At 44.4% G+C, this 27,614-nt stretch overlaps 1 protein-coding gene and 1 long non-coding RNA gene across 8 annotated transcripts in view; one reads left to right on the top strand and one right to left on the bottom strand.

The window, feature by feature from the left end:
* Nucleotides 1–11,982, bottom strand: part of UBAC2 (UBA domain containing 2) — a 179,416-nt gene extending 167,434 nt beyond the window's left edge. For both annotated transcript variants that reach the window (XM_012440952.2, XM_012440953.3), the window contains exon 1: nt 11,893–11,982. In XM_012440952.2, the coding sequence (XP_012296375.2) occupies nt 11,893–11,923 (31 nt within the window). In that variant the 5' untranslated portion in view covers nt 11,924–11,982. The remainder of the gene's footprint in view (nt 1–11,892) is intronic.
* A 3,435-nt stretch (nt 11,983–15,417) lies between these two features.
* Nucleotides 15,418–27,614, top strand: part of LOC105709128 (uncharacterized) — a 58,238-nt gene continuing 46,041 nt past the window's right edge. For all 6 annotated transcript variants that reach the window (XR_010337285.1, XR_001105453.2, XR_010337288.1 and 3 more), the window contains exons 1-3: nt 15,418–16,084; nt 20,034–20,225; nt 21,458–21,916. This is a non-coding gene — a long non-coding RNA (uncharacterized LOC105709128). The remainder of the gene's footprint in view (nt 16,085–20,033; nt 20,226–21,457; nt 21,917–27,614) is intronic.

The raw sequence follows: 27,614 nt of genomic DNA on the forward strand, positions 1-27,614 counted from the left end.
ACATATTTTAGTACGATAGAATGTTATAATTGACAGGGCACAGTGGCTCACGCCTGTAATCCCAGCACTTTGGGAGGCCAAGGTGGGCAGATGAACTGAATTCAGGAGTTCAAGACCAGCCTGGTCAACATGGTGAAACCCAGTCTCTACAAAAACACAATAATTAGCAGGGCATGATGGCAGGTGCCTATAATCCCAGCTACTTGGGAGGCCGAGGCCCGAGAATCCCTTGAACCTGGGAGGTGGAGGTTGCAGTGAGCTGAGATCGCACCATTGCACTCCGGCCTGGGCAACAAAGCAACACCTCCATCTCAAAAAAAAAAAAAAATTTATAATTGTTCAAACTCATGTTTTTGAGTATCTAAGATGTTGGAAGAACATTAAATGTATATTTGAATGTCATTTCTGTATAAAACTAAATGTACAGATGTATGTGTACATACATGTGTCAGAAAAAAAGAATGCATAAATAACATGTACAAAGAAAAAGTCTAAAAGAATGAGCACTAGACTACCAACAATGGTTATGTGGGTGCGGGAGTAATTATGTGGGACTAGTCCTTTCTACACTACATACAGTATCTGTATAATTTTTGAACTTTTTCAGCATGTTTCAGTTTTGTAATAAGGTAAAACAAAGACAATGTTAAAAGTTGGCTTTGAAGATTACTAATGACATGGAGTGAATTTACTCAAGAAGATTAAATGAAAAAAGCAGAATATGAAACTGTATATAGGCAGATCTTTCCTTTAAAAATGTGTATTTACATACACATATAAAGGAGAAAAAATTATACAACAGCAATACAAAAATAATGATCAAATCTGGGCATTACAACGAAATGGAAATTTATGTCTTTTCCCTCTATCTTATTTCCCCCAATAAATCTTAGAAACAGAGTTAGTAAAGTCAAACAGATTTCTCTTTTGCAGGGCTGCAAAGGGTCTTTGAAGTGTTAATCTGCATTGTCAATGTCAAAAATCAATATAGCCAACAACATTCCCAACCTAACTTGGCTATAAAACCCTTTCCAAAGATTAGTGCCATGCTCTTCCCACTGTATCATGTCCACTGAAGGGACTACATTCTAGGAAATGACTGAAAACAATGGCAACGTAACTTAGAAAGCCTTAGGGAAAAATCTAGGGGGAAAATCATAATTTAAATAGGATTACTTTATAATTCTCATTTATACTCATAATTTAAATGAGGGTTAAAACTTCAGGAGTTCCTCATTGTATCAACGTTTCACAAAGCACACTTCAAAAATGCTAGAGTAAATTTTTAATGAGATAGGCTTTAGCAAGCTTCCCTTATTAAAATGCTATGAAAACGCCAATTTTAAAATTGCCTGATGTAAGATAGGTTCCACCTGTTTTACTAAAACTGCTATTGAGACAGGTTGAGAATGGAAACAGTTGGAAGAGGAAGATGACTTGATAAGGGAAGAGAAAAACGGAGGATACACAAAAACAACGGTAGAGCACTAACTGCTACAAAAAGATCCTAATTAGGACATAAAACATGTCTACCAAAGGTCAACTGGATCTCAGTTCTGACGTGGGAAGAGGGAGACTTGGGCACTGGCAGCCATGAGAAGGAGCATGGCAGAGACCAGGAAAGTGGCTACCATGATCCCAAGGGGAGGAGGGAAAAGCACATTGCCAGGACAAAATGAAGCGGTTTCCAATGGCCAGGACTCCAGCTCTACACCAACCTGAGCTACCATTTACATCACTCGCCTGAGACGATCCCAGTGGTTGAGCAACACAGTAGTTGAGCAGTAATGAGCAACAAAGAACAGGGAGCCAGACCATCTGGATTCAAATCCTAGTCCTGATCCTCACTAGGAAAGTTAAAAATGTCTGTGCCTCAGTTTCCTCATCCACAACTGGGGAGAATAACTGTATCTACCTCACAGGGCTGTTCTGAGAATTAAGTGAGTCAATATATGTAAACTGCTTAGAACAGTGCCTAGCACATAGTATGTTACCGGTAAAACTAGTAATAACTCAGTTATTAGTTGTTGATTGAAAAAGCATAAGAACTATATAGACATGTAGCACCCTTATTTAAATAATAATTCTTTTTCCCAGATGTTCATCCTAAGGTTTAACGTGTCATACTGCCATTGCCATTTTCCACTAAAGGGACTAAATTTTCATTTTATGATACAGTAGCAACTACAGGCTTTGGAAGCAGACAAATTGGAGTCAAATCTCAGCACCTCCACATACTACCAGCTATGTAATCTTGGACAAATTATTTTCTGAGCCTGAAAAGACTCACTGGTAGAGGAGAAAAATAACAATACCTATCCTCATAAGGCTTCTCTGAAAATGAAATATAATAACTTAAGAAAAGCAATCTTTTCTCCCTTAAATTCCTGGTGAAGTTTAAATTGGTACTACCCTTTGGGATTGGGATGTGGTAGTATGTACTCAAAGTTATATGAGAACATATTTTATTCAACCTTCTTTCACTTCTACGAGTATCTGAAAGTTAAGATGCTCTCGGTATTACTGTAATTAAAAAAAAAAAAGGAGAGGAGAAACCACCTAATACTGCAAGCACAGAATCCTAGGGGAACGCTTATGACAAAGGGAAAAAGTGGGGCCTACCATGGTGGCTCACGCCTGTAATCCCAGCACTTTGGGAGGCTGAGGTAGGTGGATCACCTGAGGTCAGGAGTTCAAGACCAGCCTGGCCAACATGTTGAAACCCCGTCTCTACTAAAAATACAAAAATTAGCTGTGCATGGCAGTGGGTGCCTGTAACGCCAGCTACTCGGGAGGCTGAGGCAAGATAATCGCTTGAACACGGGACGAGGAGGTTGCAGTGAGCCGAGATTGTGCCACTGCACTCCAGCCTGGGCAACAAGAGCTAAACTCCATCTCAAAAAAAAAAGAAAAAGAAAAAAGCAGGTCATTATGATCACATTTAAAAAGATTCTGTTGGGTGAAATAAAAGCAAGTAAGAAGTATTGAGATAAATTTATTTTTACCTATTTCTTTGGATATTCATTTTTGTACTAGAAAGACAGCAGACACCACAACATCAATAAATGCCACTTTATTTCTTCCTAGTGCTTTCCTGCATCGCAGAATTGTCTTTGATGAACATGTACTCACTTTATAAGAAAGTCAGTTATTTTAAAACAAGAACTTAAGTGTATAGAATAAGAAAAGATGAAGAAATTAAATAAAATGCTAAGAGTAGTTTTTCTCAATTTTCCAAACTTCCTATAGTGTGGTTAATGTTACTTTTACGACGAAAAGAAACATTTTTTAAAAGCATCCTCCCTTAGCTTGTCCCTCTCTAGTTAATGCCTAGCTTTCCTTCTTAGCTAATTTTTTTTTTTTTTAAGACAGAGTCTCATTATGTCACTCAGACTGGAGTGCAGTGGCACAATCCTGGCTCACTGCAACCTCCACCTCCCAGGATCAAGCGATTCTCCCTGCCTCAGCCTCCCAAGTAGCTGAAATTACAGGTGTGCAATGGAGTGATCTCAGCTCACTGCAACCTGTCTCCCAGGATCAATTCTCCCTGCCACAGCTGCCAGAGTAGCTGGGATTACAGGCACCTGCCACCACGCCCAGCTAACTTTGTACTTTTAGTAGAGACAGGGTTTCACCATGTTGGCCAGGCCGGTCTCAAACTCCTGGCCTCAGGTAATCCAACCGCCTCGAGCTCCGAAAGTGCTGGGATTATAGACATGAGCCACCGTGCCTGGCCACTAAAATTTATGAAGAGTATATCCCTTGGAAATTTCAAAAATGCAGTCCCCAAAAACTTAAGACAGGTGGGGAAGCGCGTGTCCCCAAGAGTAAATGCAGCTGTTCAGGGTTTGGGCAACCCAGGCCTGGTAACAGAAGAAAAGTATAAACTCTAAAGTTGCCCTTAAAGAAGAGAGCCAAATGGTTCCTGGCCCACAAAACAGAACCCCAACCAAAACAAGATGATAAAACTGGAATTTCCCCTAAGGTACCAAAAGAGAAGGGCTGCTGCCACCAAAGGGAGGCTCCATAGCAGAATGCAGAACTTTCCAAGAGTGAGTACAAGGCAGTCCCCGGCTCCCACAGTCCTCTCAGTCAGATCAGGGCTACATGTGAGGCTTCCCTCCCGCAAAGACAGGACAGGAGGAAGGGGCTTGGTGAAAAGAACCCTTGAGGGGCTGTGAGTACAGCCACACCCTCACACCAAGCTGAAGTCAGGACTTGATGGCCTATTTCATGAGCTAAATCTGTGACTAGCAAGGGTACAGTCGATCTTCAACACAGGAAATCTAGAGAGCTGGAGAAGCTGTGTTGGGTGTGGTGGCAGGCACCTGTAATCCCAGCTACTTGAGGGCTGAGGCAGGAGAATTGCTTAAACCCAGGAGGCAGAGGTTGCAGTGAACAGAGATCGCACCATTGCCCTCTCACCTGGGCAATAAGAGCGAAACTCTGTCTCAAAAAAAAGAAAGAAAGAAAGAGACAGAGGCAAAAATAAAGATTTGGATCATCTCCCATACATTGAATGCATACTTAAGAAAGAATGTCAGTAGGAACATGGTTTGCTCCTTCATGACACCACCAAAAAAAGAGCAGGAGTCAATATTGGTGTCCATTTCAGCAGCATGCAGGGGACAGGGTATTTAGGTTTCCAAGGCAGGATCCTAAACTGGAACAAAGGTGAAGAGTGAAGGCCTCGAATGACCCCACCAGTCCTGAGGGCTCACCCAGCTCTACAGTGAGACAAATGTCCACACCACAGGCTGACACCAGTGGACTTTGGGCTCATCAAAATGCTCTAATTGCATCTGGCCTAAGGCTCCCTACCAAATGTTTTGGATCAAATAAGAGTTTCACTCAGAGCAGCTCATTAGTACAGTGGGGCAGAAGCAGGCCACAATGAGCCCAGAACAGGGCCTTGCCATTGAAGAGCAGCAGACTAATTACATGGGGCTAAAAAGTGAAGGGAGGTGAGAAAGGGAGAAAAATAAGGGAAGATCATCTTTTATGAGCTGGAAAGAAGGTGGTCAGCAGTTGGGAAGATATAAGCTAGAGTTGTTGGATGGGTTATACTTTTGTATTTCTAAGAATAGGCTCAGAAGAAGGATCCAGTTGATACTACTTAAACCTGAGTAGTTACTATGGCAAAATTCTAGGAGTCACACATATTAACCTTCCAATCAATAAAGGATCTGAAGTACAGGCAGTCTCACTTCCAGGCCTGTGTGTTACACCTCTATACTCTGCCCTCTCACTAAATAAGAATGCATCCCTCCAGGTCAACACAGCAGCAGGCAGAGGCTCCCAACTCTAGGAGAGGGTGCCACTAAGGCACACACAGGAGAAAGCATCAGCTGAAACCGCATGCCAAGCTCATTCCTGCAGGGGAGAGAATTAAGATAAAGAAGAAACAGGAGTGGCGTGAGAAAAGACATGAAAGAAAGAGTTCAGAATTGGTAGCAGGTGGGTCTCAGGAGGAGGCTGTAAGGCCGGTTGCCTCACCGGGAGCTCGGACGCAAAACTTCCGCCACTTTTTTCTGAAAGCTCGGACAAGCCTGGACGAGCTCGAGCAAGCTCAGACATGCTAGGGCATGTTCCCTTCTCCCATGCTCGCACAGCCTGGCCTTCCCTTAAAGAGCCCAGTATGCAAACAAGGTCTTGTAACCCTAGCCTCTTGCTAACCAATAGCAGTCAAGTCTTATTGACCAATAGCAGTTGAGTCTTAATAGCCAATAGTAGTTGAGTCTTACTAGCCAATAGCAGCCAAGTCCTGTATGCAAACAAAGACCTGTAACCATACCCAATGGTAGTTCTGCTTTGCCCACACCCTGCTCTCCCAAACCAATTGAGCTATTTCACTCCCTATAAAACCCCATGTCTGAGAGGAGTCCGTGCGACTTCTCTGGCCCCTCCGTTCGACCGCAGAATCTCACCCAGGAGACTGAATAAACCCTTCGCATTCGATCTTCTTATGCTGGCCTCAGTTTCTTCCTTTTAAACTCGGCGAGAACAAACCTTATAGAGGCTATTTCGTTCTTCCGGATTGGAGGAACAAGTCAGAGAGAGGGAGTAGGAAGGGGAAGGAGCACCCAGAGGAATGGTCCTGATTTTTTTGGATGGGTGAAGAGTGAGATGGGGAGAGACTGAGAATAGCCTTGAGCCTAGGACAAAACAGAGGTAGCACAGGGAGATGACTGAATCCCAGAAACTTAGCTCAGAAATGAATATCAGAAACTTGGTTGAGAAACGGTGCCAAGGGCTCAGACTTGACCCCATAAATCAATGCCAAGTTAGGGTTTTGCTCAATGAGCACCGCAGGACAGAGGTGTCAGGTCTCTGAGAGTCTGGTAATGAACTACAGGTTCCAGCCTGGATACTGCCAGATCCAACAGGCAGACACTGACCCTGCAACGGATCAACTAATGCACTCAGACACAGATATCCAGTGAAAGAGCAGGCTAGGGGTCCAGGCAGCTTACAGACCCCAAGGAGGGTGCTGTAAAGAGTTAGCAGCCATGGCCCTGATCAGCTGGCTTGCCAGACATTTATTCAGTACAGATTTAATGACAGAGGCTTTGAGTCAACACACTTAGGGACGGATAATGATTAAAGGCCAGATTCCGAGGCCTAAAGCAAACACCATTTGTGGGTAATAACATTGTTGACCCCCACCAAGTAGAGAGCAGTCATGCACTGTGGATGTTCAAACTGGATGTTCAAAGGTCAGTCTTAGGACCACATGAGTAAACAAGCTCTTTAGATAATCTCCCCCACATTCCTTTGTATCTACTTCTGCCTAATTGCCTCTGGGTAAGAACCACTGCCCTCAGCTCATTCTTTCCCAAGGCTTTTGTAAAAACCTCCTGGCCTTCCAAGGTTTGTGTCTATTCTACAATTTTTTCCATCACCTTGACTGAACCCCTACAGATACGAAGAAAGAGATGCCACAAATGGGCTGATAGACTGGAGACACGGAGGGAGCAGAGGCTGGCAAGCAGAGCTGTGGGATATGTACTTCTGTGGAAGAGGGCACATCCACTGGTCTGGGGGAAGAGCCACAGCTCCACCTATGGAAGTCCCCAGCTCTGCCTGCTTTCTGCCTCCTCTTTCTCTATCCACCCCTTACATACTAGAATGACCTGAGGGTCTGTCCTCAGCTCCTAACTGTCCCCCCATCTCTGGAGTCCTCATTCACACCCATGGCCTAACTCTCACCTACTCATGTCCAATCCAGTCCAGCTCTGGATTTCTTTCTCCAAGTGTCCTCTGAGTACCTCTGACTGGATTCTGCAAACCCCTCAACCCTGCACAGATGCAAAGCTGAACTCATCTCCTGAAATGAGATCCTGCTTCTCTGCATCCCCTCTCTAGTAACTGGGAACGTTATTTATCCACCCAGCTGCCCAAGTGGTAAAGCAAAGTCACCTTCGACTCCTCCCTCTCCCCAGATTCAATCAGCTTTATTAACACAACCTACCAGAATACACATCTTTAGAATCTTTCTATCTTCTATCTTCTCTCATCAGCCCACCAGACTCTGTTCTCTCTGCCCCGCCTGTGGTTGCCCTCTTGCCTCCATCTCAATCTGTTTGTCTGTTAGAATGTCCTGGGGTGGGAGGATGAGGGGGCTTTAAAAATACACATTTCTTAAAACAAAAAAATAACAGGTTTCTGACACTCATGCTAGCTCTTCTGAATCTGACCCTCTGCGGGGGGGATCCAAGAAAGTGTACATTCAGAAACACTGTGACTGATTTTTTTTCAGCTGAGACAGCAACAGCATTTGAGAACCACTACTCCATGACCAAGAGTAACCCCTCCTCTTCCCTCCCACAGCAGTGAGAAGCACATCTGCCATGGGCCCCAGATCCTCACCTCCTACAGTTCCTCACAACTCAGCCCTATCAGTCATTCCTGTCTGTATTTTCAACCACATCCTTCCCACGGTTTTTCCCAACACCTTTTAAACAAGCTAAGCCTCCTCTCAACTTAAAGAAACTCTCCCTTATACCTGTGGCCACCTCTAAGCACAACTTCCTCTCTCAATTCTCATAACCGAGATTTTGAAAGCGCTTTCCAAGCTCACTGTCTCCACTTATGTCCTACTCATTCCTCAGCTAATTATAATCTGACTTCTCTCCCCAACTACTGGACAAGCTATTCCAGAAAGGTTCTGGGCTGGGGGGCTCTTTCTTTCCCACAGAACCACTCTTCAGGCCTGTTTTGAAAATGTCTGCAGTGTATAATGCTATCAGCCACTCTCCCCTGAAATTCTCTCCTCCTGGGTGTCTCCTTACTTCCTTGGCCATTCCTCAGTTTTCTTCCCTGGCACCTGCTTTTTCCCCACTTTAAAGTTTGAAATGTTCACAAATTCTGTCCCCAGTTCTTGTCTCACCTTCCACTATCCTCTGGAAGACTTCACCACACACCTCTTAGGAATAGCTCACTCCAGTATTAACCATCCTTAATTCATTCCCTCCTGCCTCTTTGCCAAGCCCTGTCCAGGCTCTGCCCCTCTGAGGCCTTCTCCACCCTATGATGCCTGCCAAACTCTCAAAAGTCAGCCCAAATATTGCTACATTGGGAAGTCTTCCTCAACTGTGCCCCCACCCCGCCACAACCAGCCCACCCCCTGCAATAAACCCATAGCACCGAGCACAGACATTCTTTTTAAAACAGTTTTGCTGAATAGACACTGAACTCCTTGAGGGCAGGAACTGTATCTGGAAAATATTAGACATGCAATTAATGTTGGCTGCATCCATCGTTACACAGTGAACATACTGTGGGGTGAACTGGAGCTTATTAATAAATGATATACACATTACACAACGTAGAGCTGAGTGACAGCATTGGTCAATAAGCAAGGAATCTAAAGTGAGTCAAGACCATTAATCCTATGCACTTTTACCTGCTCATAATTGCATGAGTGGGCAGACAGCAATATAGTTTCAAGCACTTGAAACAGGCACAGCAGAGTGTTTTCAACTGTACTGTGTCTGAAACTGTATTGCTGTCCCTTTCTTCAAAATGAAGAGTTTTCAATAAACTCCGATATGGCTGGCTCCTTCACACCGTTTGGGTCTCAGTACAAATGTCACCTTCCTGGCTACCCTCTGTGACCATGCATGCTAAAGTGGTCCTCCACCGTAACTTCGGTCTTTACAGTTCCCCTCTCATTGTCTTCATGTTACTTATCACTATGTGAATCATACTGACTTGTTAGCCTGTTTGATGCTGGTCACCTTTATCCTGCTCATTACTTTATCCTCTGTATATCAACAGTGTGTGGCTGATATGTGTACTCAACTGGCACTCGCTGAATGGATGAGAGAGAAAAGCAAGTTTAACACTAAAACACTATTATCTATTAACCACAAAACATGAGAAACATGCAGGTAGTAGGAAATAGCAGAGATTTCTCCCTGGAAAGAGACTGTTATTCACCACCCATGGGGGATGCACACGGATCATCCTTCTTTCAGATACTTACTCAGGATCAGAATTTTGATTTACTAAAGGGTCCCTCAACTTATCTAAAGGAAATCATGGGTGGCTCACGCCTGTAATCCCAACACTTCGGGAGGCAGAGGCAGAGGATCACTTGAGGTCAGGAGGTCAAGACCATGCTGGCCAACATGGCAAAACACTGTCTCTACTAAAAATACAAAAATCAGCCAGGTTTGATGGCAGGCGCCTGTAATCCCAGCTACTTGGGAGGCTGAGGCACGAGAATCGCTTGAACTCCGGTGGCAGTGGTTGCAATGAGCCAAGATCTGCCACCGCACTCCAGCCTGGGTGACAGAGCAAGACTCCAACTCAATAAATAAATAAAAAGAATAAAATAAATGAAATCCCCCTCAGTGGGTAGCTTCTCCAGAGAAAAAAATTTAAAGCTGACGCACAGCCTTTTCTAATGACCAGTCCTGGAAAACTATGCCTAAACTCCAATGTCGGCACCACACGCACTGAGACCAGGAACTGTTCATTGCTGTGTTCCCGGCACCTAGCCCACTTCAAGGTCCAGAGAAGATGTCCAAAATGTTTGTAAAAAGAGCATGTAAGACACAGCCTTCTGAGGAACTGCCATCCCAACAACTCTTTTTTTGAGTCAGAGTTTAGTTCTTCCTGCCCAGGCTGGAGTACAATGGTGTGATCTTGGCTCACCGCAACCTCCGCCTCCCGGGTTCAAGCAATTCTCCTGCCTCAGCCTCCCAAGTAGCTGGGATTACAGGTGTGCACCACCACGCCCAGCTAATTTTGTGATTTTAGTAGAGATGGGGCTTCTCCATGTTGGTCAGGCTGGTCTCGAACTCCTGACCTCAGGTGATCTGCCCACCTTGGCCTCCCAAAGTGCTGGAATTACAGGCGTGAGCCACTGAGCCCAGCCCCAACAACTCTTACACTGCAGAAGCACTTAATTTTAGAAACAGGCCAAGACAGCTGCAGAGGGGATCCAGGCCTAGGCCTCTCCCTGGGCAACAATTTGGTTCCTAAAATTCAACACTCACCACCATGTGCCATAGATAATTATCTTCCCCACAGTCACCCTGTATCAACTTTGAATACACATGGCCAATATAATCTCACGGCTAGTACAGTACAGCAACCAATAACAGACTCCCCTTTTAATTTTTTATACTTTGGCCAGCAAGGATAGATCAAAATGCTAAAAGAACAACTGAAATTGAAGAATTCTACCACGAATTTCTTAACTACCAGTTCCTGGCTCACTGTGTGATCCCAGGACAACCACACCACCTTCTTGAACTGTCAGCTTCAACTACAGTCATAAGGTTCTTTATCTAAAGGGTTGTTTGGGGAAGATTAATTAGTAGAGGTAACACACTCTGGGATCAATGCATGAAAGATGCCATGAATCAAATTAATTATGAAACAAAGGAAATTGTAAATATTGAAACCACTTCAAAACTTGAGAAGTTGAGAAGTGAGGAAAATTTAAAATTATGCCTGTGGCTCTGATACTAACTCACGGTTAGACTATAAGACAAGACACGTATTCTCAGAAGATTCATGACATTCCCAACAGATCTTTAGTATTTGGAAATGTCAGATGTTTCTGTCCTCCAACAGCATTAACTTCACATGGAGTATGAACAGTGACATATGAAAATTGCAAAATTAGAGCTGTTTTCCGTTGCCATACCCGTGCTTAACTGTTAACACGCAGTCTACCTTACCGAAAGTCAATTCCACATACTCTGGGTCAATGAGAAAAGCCGTTTAACTGGCTGTAAAAATACTTCTCCGCCCCCTACCTGCTGCCCCCCGCTAACACGCCAGGAAAACAGCAATAATCAGCAGCACAGCTGCGCTCCCACGCCACGACTTCCTAACTTCCCTCCACTTGAAAGCACTCTCATCAGTGTTTGTTTGTCTAAAAACTCTTCTTGGAGCCTGGAGAAGAAACACATCCAAGTGAAACTGAGAGGTCAGCTTCCAAAGCGGAGGCTGAACTTTGTAGGTGCGGACGGAGGGCATCAGTTCCGTCCCCCGGGAGCCTAAATGAATGGGGCAAGGTGAGGGGGACGGCCCCTTCCTTCAGCGCTGCACTCGCGCCGCAAAGGGCCTGGGGCCGGCCCAAGAGAACACCAGGGCACTAGCCCACTTGCAGCGGCCCCAAGAGACTCCTGACCATTGCACCTGGGGACACCAGGTAGGGTCGGGGCCGGCGGTCCCCATTCGTCCCTCCAGGCCGAAGTGAGGGCGGTTTCCGCTGACCCCCTAGGCCAGGAACTAGCAGGGTTCGGGCGCGGGTCTGGAGAGTCGGCCCCACCACCTCCGGCAAACCCGCGGGTCCCCGCTGCCACAGCCTCCTCAAGGAGGTGCCCAGGGTGGCGTGTAGGGGCAGCCAGGACGGCGGCGGCCAGTACTCACAGAGCCCACTGGAGCCGGTGCTGGTGAACATGGTCCCGCCGGGCTTGGAGCCCCCGCGGGGACCAGGGGGAGGGGAAGCTGAGGTGCAAGCCCCGGCGACCGCGCAGGCGCACTCCAGGCGGGGCGGTGAATCCGGCGCTGCGAGGCCACTCGCCGCTGACGAATAACGCATGCGCAGCCAGGGGCGTGCGCCCCCTGGGTCAGCGCTCTTCTTCCTGCCGGGGAAGGGAAGTGCGTCCGGAGGGGAGGGGCAGCTCTTCAGGTAGAAATGACGGCTGCCAGACCCGCGTGAGGTAAAAAGGGATGGCACTCGGGCAGCGGAGGTATAGCTCCCGGGAGCCTCACGTTTGTGTCTAGTGCCACCTCACCCCTGATGGTTACGCAAATGGCTGCGGATTCCTCTGGATTGCCGGCGCTGGGCATGAGCGCAGCCTCAAACCTCTCCCGAGACTGGACGCCCGGCGCCTTCCACGCGTGTTCTGTCTTTCCAGGCGGTCCCTTGAAGCTGGCTCCCCGCGGGCTTTTGACTGCAGTGGGGTCTGTCTCGGGTTCCGGTGTCCAGCAGAGTCTGAGAGGTCACGCAGATGCAGATGGAGGGGTGCGGGAGCCGGAGAGGTCTAACAGGTCCTTCCGGATACCGAGAGCCGGGCGGTCCAGCCGCCTTTGTTCCCTCGTGGGTCCCGCGCAGAATCCACACCACCGGAGCCGAGTGTCGTGGGCCCGGGAGTCAGCACCCTGCCCTCCCCCTGTGGTGGCGGGCGGCTGGGGGTCCCAGGCGCGGCGAGCCCGGCAGAGCGACCCTGCACTTGTGCCCCGCGAGCTTCCGGACTCAGGCCATTTAATATTTTTACCCCAGCAGAATGACTTACTCTTTACCGAAGTCACGGTTTTTAAATGAGTGTTAGCCTGAAAACATGCAGTCGTTTTAAAAAGTTTTTTTAAGTTGATGTCATAAAAAAGAGTAAAAGAGTGGTTACTCTTTTACAAAGGAGAGTTAGTGGGGAGGGAGATGGGGAGAGCTTGGTCAACAGGTACAAAGTTACGGTTAGGAGGAATATGTTTTGGTGTTCTCTTGCACATTTGGATGACTATACTCAACAATAATGTTGACTCAAAATAGCTAGAGAAGAGGATGTTGGATGTTCTCACCACAAAGAAATGACAAGTGTTTCAGTGATGGATGTGCTAATTACCCTGATTAGATGGTTACACAATGTTTATATGTATGGAAACATCACACTGTACCCCAGAAATACATACAATTATGTGAGAATGCATATTATGGGGAAATTGACTGCACCACCGAGCTAAATGAAAGGGATAGGCTATGGGGTACTTAAAAAAAAAAAAAACTTTTTGAGCTCATAAGTGCCAGCCAGTGCTAAATCTGAGATTCGTAGATCAACACAGCCCCTGCCCTCAGAGAGGTTCCAGTGGGCCAAAATGTTAACGTTCATTATTTTTAGAAGGCAAAAGTATGCCTTTTCTTTGCTTCTTTAGGCCTTATTTGTAAAGTTCATTTTCACAGTCTTTTTTATTTGTTTGTTTTTAGACGGAGTCTCACTCTGTCTCCTGGGCTGGAGTGCAGTGGCACAGTCTGGGCTCACTGCAACCTCCGCCTCCTGGGTTCAAGCAATTCTCCTGTCTCAGCCTCCCAAGTAGCTGGGACTACAGGCGCCTGACACCATGCCTGGCTAATTTTTGTATTTTTAGTAGAGACAAGGTTTCACCATGTTGGTCAACATGGTCTCGAAATCCTGACCTCATGTGATCTGCCCTCCTCAGCCTCCCAAGTGTTGGAATTACAGGTTTGAGCCACCGTGCCCAGCCCATTTCACAGTCTTGAAGTACATTTTACATTTACCTTTAGGTTTGCTCGAGTTATTTTTCAGGAAAACAATAGTCAAAACATCCTTTATGGTTTGCAGAAGCTGTTGGTTGGCTACACCCCTGACCCATTAAGGTGAAGCAAAGTCCAAAACTATTTTCATAATAATGCTAAGACATTATTTTTATTTTCTACTCTTATAAGTGTAGGGCTGTTGGCCCCACAGGGTTGTGGGGTATCCCTTATGCTGTGCTGAGATGTGGGATCTGAGAAGTAAAGAGACAGGACACTGAAGAACTGGAGAAGAGCAGCTGGCCTCCAGGGGCCATGCCACCTATGAGCGGAGACAGGCGAGGCCTCAAATGTCCAGAAATGTCTGTATTTATTGGGTACAAGGCGGGGGAAGGGTCATGAGTGAGGTCATCTATAGGCTTAATGATAGGGCATACATAATCACGTAACAGGCAAGGGGGCCACCCCATTATGTCACCTAGGCAGAGAGCTGGGCCTGCTCAGTAGGGGGCCGTGCTGTGCGCAGCAGTAGAGGGTTATGTACAGAAAAGGGGTCCATCCCCATTAGGTCACCGAGGCATGGAGGTAGGCTCTGTGCAACAGGTGTCATGTGCAACACTTCTTATCTGGGGCCTGGAGACTTCAAAGGATTCTTATAGAAAAACACTGTAAACCAATGCAGTGGGAGGTGACAGACTTGGGCTCTTCTCTAAGATATTTATGGGAAGATGATTTGAGCCAGCACAGAAGCGAGAAAAGGCTGACAGGGTATACAGCCGCTGTGACCTGGTCACACCAGAGGGGTTCTTTTCCCTCAGTTATTTGCGGGATCTCAGACCTGAGGCCTACTTTCCACAGGAACTGGATGCAAGGTACTACAACTCCTTTTTCAGGAGAGGCTCTTGCTCCAAGCCTGCCATACAGCATATGCCCTTTCAGGCAGGGATGCCACCGCCTGGATCTTTGGTTCTTGTCCTGGTCTGGCTGTTTTCCCATGTACTGCTTCTGCTTTGTGACTGCTCTAGGCATTCCTTCTAGTACAAACTGCTAAATGGTTATATAGAAGGATTATATAAATCAGTACTAAATGTGTCAGTACAGCTCCAACTACAATACCCGTATGATTATATAGAAAGATTATATGGGACTAAGTATGCTAGATATAAGTACTAAGTATCATTATATAAGCTAGATATATGTGAGCCGTAAGTTATACTTCGGCACTAATTCTGTAAACTAATATATGAATATATGTAAAAGATTATATAAAGGAAATAACTGAGTAATAATGCCATAAACTAAGATATTCTTCAGGCACTAATTGTGCCTGGGGTTTGCACAGCTCTCCTTCCTCGGTGCCCATGTGAGAGGTTACCCCCACACAAGTACACAGTCGAGTTTTCCACTGTACAGTTGGAAGAGCTACATAACTGGATTTTCCAGTTGACAGCTGCATAATGTTATGAAATCTTATATGGATAAAAGATCAATTTGAACCATAATATAAACCAATAAACTTTAGTGTAAGAGTCCAAAGTATTCGTTCATACGGTTTCAGATTCCTCATTGCAGCTAACCTTTAAGAAACTACCACTTGCTAAGTTATGGTGTAGTATCAAAAAATAATGTATCACCTGAAAGGCTATTAAAATGCTTCTTTTTCCAACCACTGGGTGTATCTATGTGAGGCCAGGTTTTCCTCTTATGCTTCAACCAAAGCAATGTATTGCAACAATACATTGTTGCACTACATTGTTACAATACATTGTTGCAATACATTGCTTTGGTTGAAGCATAAGAGGAATGTCTGAAAGCCAGACATTAAAGACATTTGCCCACCAGATACAGTGGCTCAGGCCTGTAATTCTGGCACTTTGGGAGGCATCCCAGGTAATTTGTGTGCACCTTAAAGTCTGAGATGCCCTAGCATAGTGATTCTCAGGGGGACAGTTTTGACTTCCAGGGGCAATATCTGTAGACATTTTTGGACATCACAATGTGGTGGGGGGATGCTACTGATATCTGATGGGCTGAGGCCAGGGTGCTGCTAAACATCCAGCAATAGCAGGCCAACCTCTCCCTGGCTCCCTCCCACAGTAAAGAATTATCCCACCTGGATTGTCAGTAGTACAGAGGTGAAGGAAACCGTACACTGTGTAATTCATCCGACCTTTACTATGAAGTTCCTGAAACTCTGGTGTATATCATTTCTGTTGCCCTGGCTGATATTTCCACCTTTTCTCTTTTTTTAGATTTTATTATGAAGAACTCATTCTGTTGATCCCTAGGAATCACCTATTGCCTTGCTGTTTTGTTGAATCTGTTTTTGAGTCTGCTTTCTACGTTGGGAAGGTAGGAGTATGTTTGTAAGCCTTAGAAGCTATGTGCACTATGAAGACATCACCAGACACTTGGATAAGCTTTGCAGAGGTGAAGGGCTGTCTCTACCAGAGAGACCCAGAAGGAGTCAGAGTAAGCCTGACTCATGAGGTCAGGTATCACCAATCCACAGCCAACTTCCACAGTTCATCTTCCTAGGTAACCGCTCTGCCTTCCCAGGTAGAGTAGGAATAATATCAGAACTTACAGCATATTTTGAGGTCAAATTTATAGAATTTGGTGATTTCATTTTTATTATTACCTTTTTATTTACAATCAAATTAATAAGGCTACCTACACATAACAATGTATGGACATACACATTAAAAGAATCATTTGCTGCCTAGCACTCCTACCTAGGTACTTTAAGAACATCATTGAGTGGATAAGACCCACTCCCTCTGCTGGGTAAACTATTTTGCCACAATATCAGCTGAAATGGTACCTCTTCCAGACTGTAATGACAGAAGTGGTTATCTGCTCTTCTGTGCTGACATAACACTTGATGTACCCCTACTTTATAAAACTTACACCATTGTCTCAGTTATTGGGTTTCTGTCTTCTACTGTGAAAGAGTGAGCCCATAAAAAATGGAATGTGTTTTACAAAATGTTATATCCTGCTCATTTTGATGTGAAGCCATTGACTTCCTTTAAAAAACAGAATTTCTGAGGTCTTCGCATCAGGAAAATCTCCAGGTGGGTAAGGTTAAAGAAAAAATAATTCATGACACTTGTTCAAGATGGTGCATTAGTCTGTTCTCACACTGCTATAAATATCCGAGACTGAGTAATTTATAAAAGAAAGAGATTTAATTGATTCACGGTTCTACATGGCTGGGGAAGCCTCAGGAAACTTAAAATTATGGCAGAAGGGAATCAAACACATCCTTCACAAGGTGGAAAGAGAGAGAAATGCCAAATGAAGGGGGAAGAGCCCCTTATAAAACTATCAGATCTTGTGAAAACTCATAAACTATCATGGGAACAACATGGAGAAACCACCCCCATGATCCAGACACCTCCCACCAGTTCTCTCCCTAGACTCCTGGGGATCGTGGGGATTACAATTCAAGGTGAGATTTGGGTGGGGACGCAGCCAAACCATATCAGATGGTAAGGCAGACTTTGTTCAGGGGGCCATGGTGATAGGTAGACGGGCACTGCAGGGCCATGCAGTGGGGAGAGATTGAACTCAACACCAACTTTACCGAGGACGTATGGAGATTTATATTCAAGGAGCAGGGTGGAAAGCATGCATGGAAGATTACTGAGAGGAAGCAACAAGGATAAGGAGGTTTCTGTCTGAACAGACCTAATAGGATTCCTGCTGAAGGTGGGCCAGGGTGATCAGATATCAAAGGTGGTCAACCAAGAGTAGGGGCTTTTTACTAGACCCACTTAGCAGGATTCCTGCTGACACTGGGTTCTGCAAGGACAGAGAGGGATGCTCAAAGTGGGGCCTACTCAAGCAGAAGACTCAGAGACGCCTGACTGGAGTTTTGGTCAAAGGAGAGAGTCTTTTTCAGGCAGCAGGGAAGACTGTTGGCCAAGCATCCCTGACAACCACCTTCCCCTTGCTTTCTGCTGCGTTTAGTACAGTGCTCCTTTTGAATAGCTGAGATAGACCAGAATTCTTCCTAAAAATTACTAAGTAGTGGAGAGGGCCAAAAATAACAAACAAGAATCACAAACTTCCAAAGTATCAAGTTGTGTACAAATGGTATCTACTGTGCCCCCAGCATAGAGATGATACCCTGTTTCACTTTGTGGCTGAGGAATTCCTCTCCAAATCTCCAGAGATTCTCGGCAATAGCCTTCTGGGCTATAAGTAGATAATGACTAGGGTTGGTGGTCAGTCCTTGGATAAAATAGGCTTCAGATGCATTTTGGACTGCTTCAAATGCACTTTCAACATATAATATATAGGAAACTAATGCTTATTAGAAAACGGGGCTGGGCACAGTGGCTCACACCTGAAATCCAAGCACGCTGGAGGCTGAGACAGGATCCCTTGAGGCCAGGAGTTTGAGACCAGCCTGGAAAACATAGGGAGGCCTCGCCTCTACAAATAAAAAAAATTTTAAACTAGCCAGGCATGGTTGTGCATACCTGTAGTCTCAGCTACTTGGGTGGCTGAGGCAGGAATTCAAAGCTGCAGTGAGCCATCATTGCACCACTGCACTCTAACCTGGGCAAAGAGTGAGACCCCTTCTCTAAGAAAAAGAGAAAAAAGAAAGACGGTGAGTCTGGAACCTTTGAAAAGAGTAGTTAAATATTTTCAGTGATGCAATAATACTCACATTGGATGTTTACTTAGCAGGGAGCAGTTTGGAAATCCATAGGGTATTTTTGGTTGTCAACAATGAATTGGGAGATAACACACGAGGTCTGGCAGACACAATGCTGCACAAAAACCAAATTGTTCTCGATTCTAACCATCTTGACTATCTTGCTACATGCTTATGTGGGTGAAAAGCCTGTTTGTATTCTTTCAGGTCTACGGCCTATTCCATTTTACATGTTGCTCTGATCTGAATGCTTGTGTCCCCCAAAATGCATATGTTGAAATTTAACCCACAGTACAGTGGTGCTGGTAGGTCAGTCATCTAGAAGGTCATTAGGTCATGAAGGCAGAGCTCTCATGAACAGGATCAGTGCCCTTTTAAAAGAGGCCTGACGCCACTTGTTTTGCCCTCAAACCATGTGAGAACACAGCTGGAAACAGCTAGCCCTCATCGGACACCAAATCTGCTGGTGCCTTGATCTTGGACTTCCCAGCCTTCAGAACTGTGGGATATGTGTATGTGTTTAATTTATATATAAAACAATAATTTTATGTATATAGTTTTTTTTTTTCTTTTTTAGACAGGGTCTTGCTCTGTCACCTAGGCTGGAATGCAGGGTCATGATTGTGGTTCACTATAGCTTGACCTGCTGGGCTCAAGCAATCCTCCTGCTTCAGCCTCCAAAGTAGCTGGGACTACAAGGTGCATGCTACCACACCCAGCTCATTATTTTATTTGTTGTAGAGACAGGGTCTCACTATGTTGCCTGTGCTGGTCTCGAACTCCTGGGCTCAGTGTTCCTCCTGCTGAGGCCCTCCCAAAGTGCTGGGATTACAGGCCAGGACTATGGGTGTGAGCCACTGTGCCCAGCCTTAACCTCCTTTAAAATGGGAGCTGCATTATTTATTATAGTATTTCCAGATGTATATTTGGGTGAAAGGATTGCAGTGCAGTGGAACAATTACTGCAAAAGTAACAAAATGTAACAGAATATTTGAGATACTTTTTAAGAGAATTAGAACTTCATTAAATTTCATCACTAGAATTCTTAAAAATATTTCATATTATTGCCATCTGTTTCAATTTGGGTCTCTCCAAAAGCAGACTCTAAGACAAAAGTTTCAGATACAAGTAGGAGATTCTCCCGGGGGTTATAAGCCCCTGGGCACTTTCAGCCTGCTCTATGCATGGGTCAAGCACACCCCTGTATCCAGAGAAAACTCTCAGGCAGAGGGACATTGGTGCTTATATGAGAATTGCCACTGAAGCACTAGGTACTTCCAGGGTGGGCAAAGAGAATGTGGTTGGGACACCAGTAGCATCTCCTACAAGTGAAAAGAAGGAAGTAAGGCTGAATTTCCCAATCTCCCTATTCACCTACCTCTGGTCCCTGGAAGACATTTTTGTCACCATGCATACATCAGAGTGTACTTATACAAACCTGGAGGGTGTAGTCTACCTCACACCTGGGTTATATGATATAGCCCATTGCTCCCAGGCCATAAACCTGTACAACATGGGCCTGTACTGAATGCTGTAGGCAATTGTAACACAATGGTAAATATGTGTGTCTCTAAACACAGAAAAGGTACAGGAAAAATACAATATAAAAGATTTTAAATGGTCCACCTGCAGAGGACACACACCACGGACGGAGCTCGCAGGACTGGAAGTTGCTCTGGGCGAGTCGGCAACTGAGTGGTGCGTGAATGTGAAGGCCTAGGATGTTACTATGCCCGGCTGTAGACTTTACAAATGCTGCAAACTTAGGCTGGCCGCCCTCTCCCTCCACCACGCTCTATGATTCGCTGACACTTCTGTCACCAGGTATGTGTCTGGTTGCACCTTTCCCAGGTTGTGGGTGCAGCCTGACTGGACTTGCCCTCAGCTTTTACAGAGGCTGCTATAAGTGGAAAGAAGGAAGTGAGGCCGAATTGCCTAATCTCTTTATCCTCTTACCCCTGGACTCCACCTCTCTCCTTCCCCTCTACCCATCCCCTAGTATGGCCAAAGGATTTCCAAAAGTATTCTAAGACAAATTATGTTCCAGGAGAGTGTCAGAAAGTCTGCTGGCAGAGTCTCCTCTATATTGCTACTGTGATATCATTTATTTGTGGAAGCTGGTGTTGGTTAAGATGTTAAAGTGAGATGATTGAGCTGATCTGCCAAATGTTTATATCCTTCTGCCTGCTGGGAATGGAGTATTTGTTTAGAATGGAATTTATTCAGTAATGAGAACCCCACCAATGTCCAAAAAGATACAAAATAATAACCACTTGGGTTTTCTGAGCCAGCAGGATTAGGAGGGTTTGCCTGGTGCAAACACAACAAGGGGACAGAGTGGGACTCAGGTGGACCCTGCACGAGGAAGCCTGACTCCGAGGTGGGGGGAACGTGCACAGGGATGGTGGAACCCTGACACTGACCTTAGATAGTTCTGACGCCACGTTTTCCATCTCGGTAGGTTTGCTTTAATGAACCACTGCCTTTGTGTGCCATCCATTCTTCCAACTAAAACCTGCTCACTATTGGGTGTAGCCCTGATCCCTGGTACAGAGCCTCGTCTATTGTATTCCTTTGCAGTTGCTCTGTGCAATGGCCTTAACCAAATCTGCTCCATCAGCCACAAAACCAAAACATCTGCCCAATATCCTCTTGATTTGTTTATTCATTTATTTGAAGTGAGTTTTGCAAACACCTTTCAGCCATTTCTACTCCAGACTAAATATTTCTGTAACTTTTCAACCCTTTGCTCATTTTAATGTTTTTGAATCCTCTCCAATTTTCCATATTATCCTTACATCATGGAGTTTAAATGGTATATGAGACTCTACCTATAAAATAGAGGTATAGCATTCATTGGTCATTATCCTTTTGTGATGACAATTGACAGGATCTGGTCCCTGACTCTAGACTTCTAAAAGAAAGGAAAAGAGACCCTAACATCTGCTAATTAACCCACAGGTTGAATTGAGAAGGAAAAAAAATCCACCTGAATTCTTAAGATAAAAGGTATCATTTAAATAATTTTCTGGGTCTCTGCTTCTCCCATTTGACAGACAGCCTCATCTTCTTGCACAGTGCCAGCTGCATCCCTGAGACACCGTGGTGAAGGTGAAGGCCAGAATAAACAGATTTGGCCATATTGGGGGCCTGGTCACCAGGGCTGCTTTTAACTTTGGCAAAGTGGATATTATCACCATCAATGATCTCAATGGCATGGTCTACATGTTCCAGTATGATTCCGCCCATCACAAGTTCCATGGCACCGTCAAAGCTGAGAATGGGAAGCCTGTCATCAGTGACAATCCCATCACCATCTTGCAGGAGTGAGATCCCACCCAAATCAAGTGGGGTCATTCCAGCACTGATTATGTTGTGGTGTCCATCAGCACCTTTGCCACCATGGAGAAGACGGGATCACTTAGTTGGGGGAGCCAAAAGGATCATTGTCACTGCCCCCTCTGCTGATGCCCCATGTATGTGATGGGTGGAAGCTATGAGAAGTACTGCCCACAGTAAGTGCTTGCTACTATTAATATCATCATTTTGGTAATCATACTCTGATCATTGGCAAAGAAGAAAAGACAGTTCTGAAAATCAAGTCTGTCTGTTTCTGCCAGAACACTCATGAGACAGTTTGTTCCTAAAGTAGCAATTAGTAATAAAGAACCAGAACAGTGTGATCGTCCAGGAAGGCAGCTTCCAGCTTAGCTCTGTCAGGATCCCAACTCTCCAGGGAGTCAAGCTACTCTCCGTGGCATTCCCAGGGGGTGATAAAACAGAGGGGAAGAAGTCATTCTCCCACCTTCTCCTTCCTCCAGCATCCACCTTTGGCCTGATTGATTATCACTGCAGCATCCCTCACTGGCCTGAGGTCCAAACGGGGGCTGGCACACTCAGATGTCCATGGGCACCTTCAAGGAGGGAAGCACACTGGTGCAAATGATCAACACATGCACTTCACTTTTGCAAAACGTATGGTTTGCAGTGAATCCCGAGAATGAAGTACTCAGACAATTCCAGCTGAGTGGGGCTGGGGGTAGTAGCTCTTCTGAGAGAGTTTGCCGCAGCATCTGACCGCCAAGTATTTATTGAAAGGGCTTGTAGTAACTTCAAACATCCAGTAGATGGCCATTTGAGGTCGGTTACTGAGGCACCTGTGACCTTGTACAACCCGCAAATCGCATTCTTAGGAGGCTGTTTTCATCATTCCTTATCACACCACACACTCCACTCCCTGTCCTGTTTTCAGGGTCAAGGAGTTTCATTCTTATGCACAAATAACATACATACAGGGCCTCAGTATTTTTCCATGCCCCAACCACTAATGGCTTGTACATAAGCTTGAATATGTTGCCATGCGCCAACAGCTTTCATGTTCGTCACATAGTGATAGTCTCCACCTACACAAATAAAGGTGTGCCGTCTCCCAGATTCTAGCAACACAGGCTCCCTTGATTTTTTTTGAGACAAACTCTTGATCTGTTGCCCAGGCTGGTGTGCAGTGGCATGATCTTGGCTTACTGCAACCTCCGCCCTCTGGATTTAAGCAATTCTCCTGCCTCAGCCTCCCTAGTAGCTGGGATTACAGGCATGTGCTACCATGCCTGGCTAATTTTTGTATTTTTAGTAGAGGTGGGGTTTCACCATGTTGGTCGGGCTGGTCTTGAACTCCTGACCTCAAGTGATCCACCCATCTCAGCCTCCCAAAGTGCTGGGATTATAGACATGAGCCACCATGCCTGGCCCAGGCTAATTTGATTTATCTTGCATTTTCCCACTTTTGATAGTGACACAGATACAGAGAACAGGTTTGTTCAACACTTCAACAGTACAGACATGGTCATGATGGCTCCTAAAGTGTTAGGAGCAGCAGGGAAGAGTGGAGGCTGTGTGGAGCTGATGGGCACGTAACCGTCCCTGGAGTTGGGTCACATCTAAGCCCTATGCTGGAACACAGGGCACGGATGGATGGAGGAAGGCAGCCCAGTATGTGGACTGTGCTCAGTGTTGGCTCCTGTGGATACATTCATAGGCCAGTCAAAACAATGCCACGGGAAGGCTTGCAGCAGACAAATAGACATACATCCACTCCGTAAGCCACCGTAAGCAACAATTCTTTATAACTCTGAGCAGTGATTCTCCTGCTTCAGCCTTCCAAGTAGCTGGGATTACAGGCATGCACCACCACACGTGGCTAATTTTTGTATTTTTAGTGGAGGCAGAGTTACACCATGTTGGTCAAGCTGGTCTCGAACCCCTGACCTCAGGCAGTCCATTCACCTTGGCCTCCCAAAGTGCTGGGATTATAGGTGTGAGCCACTGCACCCAGCTGTGATTCTTAAGACAGTGTTCAAACTTTAGGGTGCACAAGAACCTTCCAAGACACTTGTTTAGAGTACAGTCCTGGGGCTCGTTACCTGAGATTCTGAAGGGAGGCCCAGGAGTCTACATTTAAAAATTTTTGTCTACATTTTTAAAAAGTTTTTTAATAGGTTATATGCTTTATTTTTAAAATAGTTTTAGACTTACAGAAAAATTGAGAGGACAGTACAAAGATTTTTCCACAAACCCCACACCCAGTTTCCCCTTTTATTAACATCTTACATTAGTATGGTATATTTGTGACAATTAAGGAACTAATATTGATCTATTCCTTTTTTTTTTTTTTTTTTTTTTTTTTGAGATGGAGTCTCTATCACTCAAGCCTAGAGTGCAGTGGCCTCCATCTCCCAGGTTCAAGTGATTCTCCTATCTTAACCTCCCAAGTAGCTGGGATTACAGGTGTGGATCACACCCCAGCTATTAATTTTTAGTAGAAATGGGGTTTCACCATGTTGCCCAGGCTGGTCTCTACCTCCTGACCTCAGGTGATCCGCCTGCCTTGGCCTCCCAAAATGTTGGGATTACAGGTGTGAGCCACTGTGCCCGGCCTGATCTATTATTATTATTATTATTATTATTATTATTTTTGAGACAGAGTTTCGCTCTTGTTACCCAGGCTGGAGTGCAATGGCGTGATCTCGGCTCACCGCAACCTCCGCCTCCTGGGTTCAAGCAATTCTCCTGCCTCAGCCTCCCGAGTAGCTGGGACTACAGGCGTGCACCATCATGCCCAGCTAATTTTTGTATTTTTAGTAGAGACGGGGTTTCACCATGTTGACCAGGATGGTCTCGATCTCTTGACCTCATGATCCACCCGCCTCGGCCTCCCAAAGTACTGGGATTATAGGCGTGAGCCACCGCGCCTGGCCTTAAACTTTCTAAATTAACTGAGACCTGTCTCAGATTTTCTGGGTTCACATTTTGGTAACCATGAGGGGATTCTGAGTGACGGTGCCCTTGACCTTTGACAGATCTATTGGTGCTTGTACCAGCACAAGCTAATTTTATGGCTCAAACCAATAGGACAATTTGCTGAGGTCTGAGAGCACTCCCTCCAGAGAATCCCTGATCTCTCAAAATTTGGTTGAGATCCAAAGTTTATTTTGCTTGTACAACTCCCCTTTTCTTTTTAGTTTTACTTGCTTCAAACAGGAAAACAAGCTTTTCTGCTTCCATGATGATGGAAGGCAGGTAACTCCTTTGTGGAGTTTGAGCTCGCTTCCAACAGGGAAGATGAGTTTTTTTTTTTCCTGCTTCTAGAATGGCAGAGAGCAGTCTACAGCCTGAGACCCATCCAGTAAGAAACTGGTTTGGGATTCTGTCTAGCAATTTCCTCTTAAACGACTGAAGTTAGCACTTAACAACCAGCTGCTGTTAATTTCTGCTGTTGGATACAATGAGTTCTAAATTTCTCTTCAAAGAATCAGTATGTCAGTATGTTCAGTTCTTTGTCCTCCATTTTAAAGTTTAACTTCCTCATAGTTTCAGTAAACAACCTTTTCCAGTAGTTCTAATCAGTAGTTCACATCTGTTCCCCTGGTCATCTGCTCTGTCCTTACCCATCCTGATCACCTACTTTGACCTGAGTAACCCCTGATCACCTGCTCTGACCTGAGTCACCTTTAGTTATCTGTTCCATAACCGTCCTTCCTGTCAGACTGCTCATCCTACCACTCTGGCTCATACTCCTACTCCCTTTAAAATAGCCAATCAGAATTAGCTTAGACTGTGCAGTCCAACCCTAGCCAATATGGGAATGACACAACAGTAGGGGCTACCTGCATCAGGGTTAAGAACCCCTTCCCCTCCCCTGTTGTGGTGTGTGCTTTCCATTGTTCCATCTGTGAGATGCACCATTCTATAGAAGTAAATTGCCTTGCTGAGAAAATTTATATTCAAGTGCTACTTCTTTTGTGGCACCAAAAATTTACATATAATGCTGCTTACATGAAGAGCACTCAGGAATCGTGTAATTTGTATGATCATTGTTAGTTTAGCAGTATTTTGTCCTAGTTGAAGTATGGTAATAAGATTTTTAAAAAATTTTCTTTAAGGAGCTCAATGGTTAAAAGCCAGCTTAATTAAAAGGCTAATATCCAATGTGTGTGTGTATCTGTGCATGTTTGTATTTGAAAGGACTTCATAGTTTTGGTGTTTTTGTTTGTTTTTCTCCCCTAAGACATTGGTTTTTTTGAGTAAAAAATTGTTTTTTCTTCTCAATTGACTGAATTTCGTTTTCAACTGATTTTTTTTTTCTAAAATAGTTATTACAACAAAGGATACTCTTGGGTTTTTAAGGAAGAGTGTAGCTGAATTTTTATGTTTAATTTGGCTCAAAGAAAAATAAAACTTTCTCCCTCTAGCACCACCAGACTTTCCTTCTCCGTACTTTATGATGTAAATTTTGCTATTTGATTTTCACCTGAATTGTTTCCTTTAATGTGCAAATTTAGCTGACAACTCTCTAGGGTTATAAAACAGATTATCAAGAATCTGAAAGTCTAAGGTAGAAAAAAAAGGAGGGTACTTTATAAATCTATAAAATGTACTTCCATCAGCATGCCTAATATGTTTTTATATGTATTTATGTGTTGCATACAGAATGTTTCACTACTAAAAATATATAAAAGAGCTCTAATTAATTGGCTTTTTAAAAAGCGCTTGAATTAGATACTAAAAAAGAAAAGACTAGTCAAATGCTTTTCAAGTTTATGTAATTTAAGTAAAATCTTTAATAAATAAGCTAGCTTTACAATTATTTGTAAAGTAACATTACAAATGTCTTAAGAATTGCTAGCATACATTTTTGTTTGAATTTTTTTTTTTTTTTAATTGAGACAGAGTTTCACTCTTGTTACCCAGGTTGGAGTGCAATGGCGTGATCTCAGCTCACCACAACCTCCGCCTCCTGGGTTCAGGCAGTTCTCCTGCCTCAGCCTCCTGAGTAGCTGGGATTACAGGCACATGCCACCATGCCCAGCTAATTTTTTTTTTTTTTTTTTTTTGTATTTTTGGTAGAGACGGGGTTTCACCATGTTGACCATGATGGTCTCAATCTCTTGACCTCGTGATCCACCCACCTCGGCCTCCCAAAGTGCTGGGATTACAGGCGTGAGCCACTGCGCCCAGCCCCACTTGCATTTGTTAATCAAGCAATTTAATACTTATCCCTGCCAAATACTGTAAGGTGTTAAAATTTGTCATGGGGTTACAAAACTATAAACCCAGCCCAAAACAGAATGATCTTCGCTTATGTAATTTTTAATAAATAAGACATTGATATGGGTTTAATGAAAATAGCTGCATCTTGAATTTAGTAAGATTACCATAACTTCTAATCCTGTGGCTTTAGGCAGTCTGATCCAGAGACAATAAGGAGGATTATTTTGGGAAAGGGCTGTTATGGTCTTTGTTTCAAAGCTAAACTATAAACTAAGTTCTTCTCTAAGTTAGTTCAGCCAATGCGGAGAAATGAACAAGGACACCTTGGAGGTCAAGAGCAAGATGGAGTCAGTTAGGTCAAATCTTTTTTTCACTGTCTCAGTTATAATTTTGCAATGGTGGTTTCATAACTTTAAATCATGACTATCACAGTTTTCATAAATTAGGTAAACAAAACAATTAGGTAAATGTAATGGAATACTTGTAGACAAATTGATCAAAATATATGATATAAAGTTATATTAAATTAAATAATGGATATTTCATTATTTAGGTATTTTCCATTTAATATATATTGTGGGAAAACATTCTTGCTAAAGGAAAAACAGAATGTCCTTTTTTCCCCCCCCCAAAAAAAGGTGAACAAGTTTTGTCTAATTCAAAGCT

Source organism: Aotus nancymaae, unplaced genomic scaffold (assembly GCF_030222135.1).
Source record: "Aotus nancymaae isolate 86718 unplaced genomic scaffold, 86718_ANA_hifiasm-v0.15.2.pri h1tg000048l, whole genome shotgun sequence".
NCBI classification, from domain to species: Eukaryota; Metazoa; Chordata; class Mammalia; order Primates; family Aotidae; genus Aotus; species Aotus nancymaae.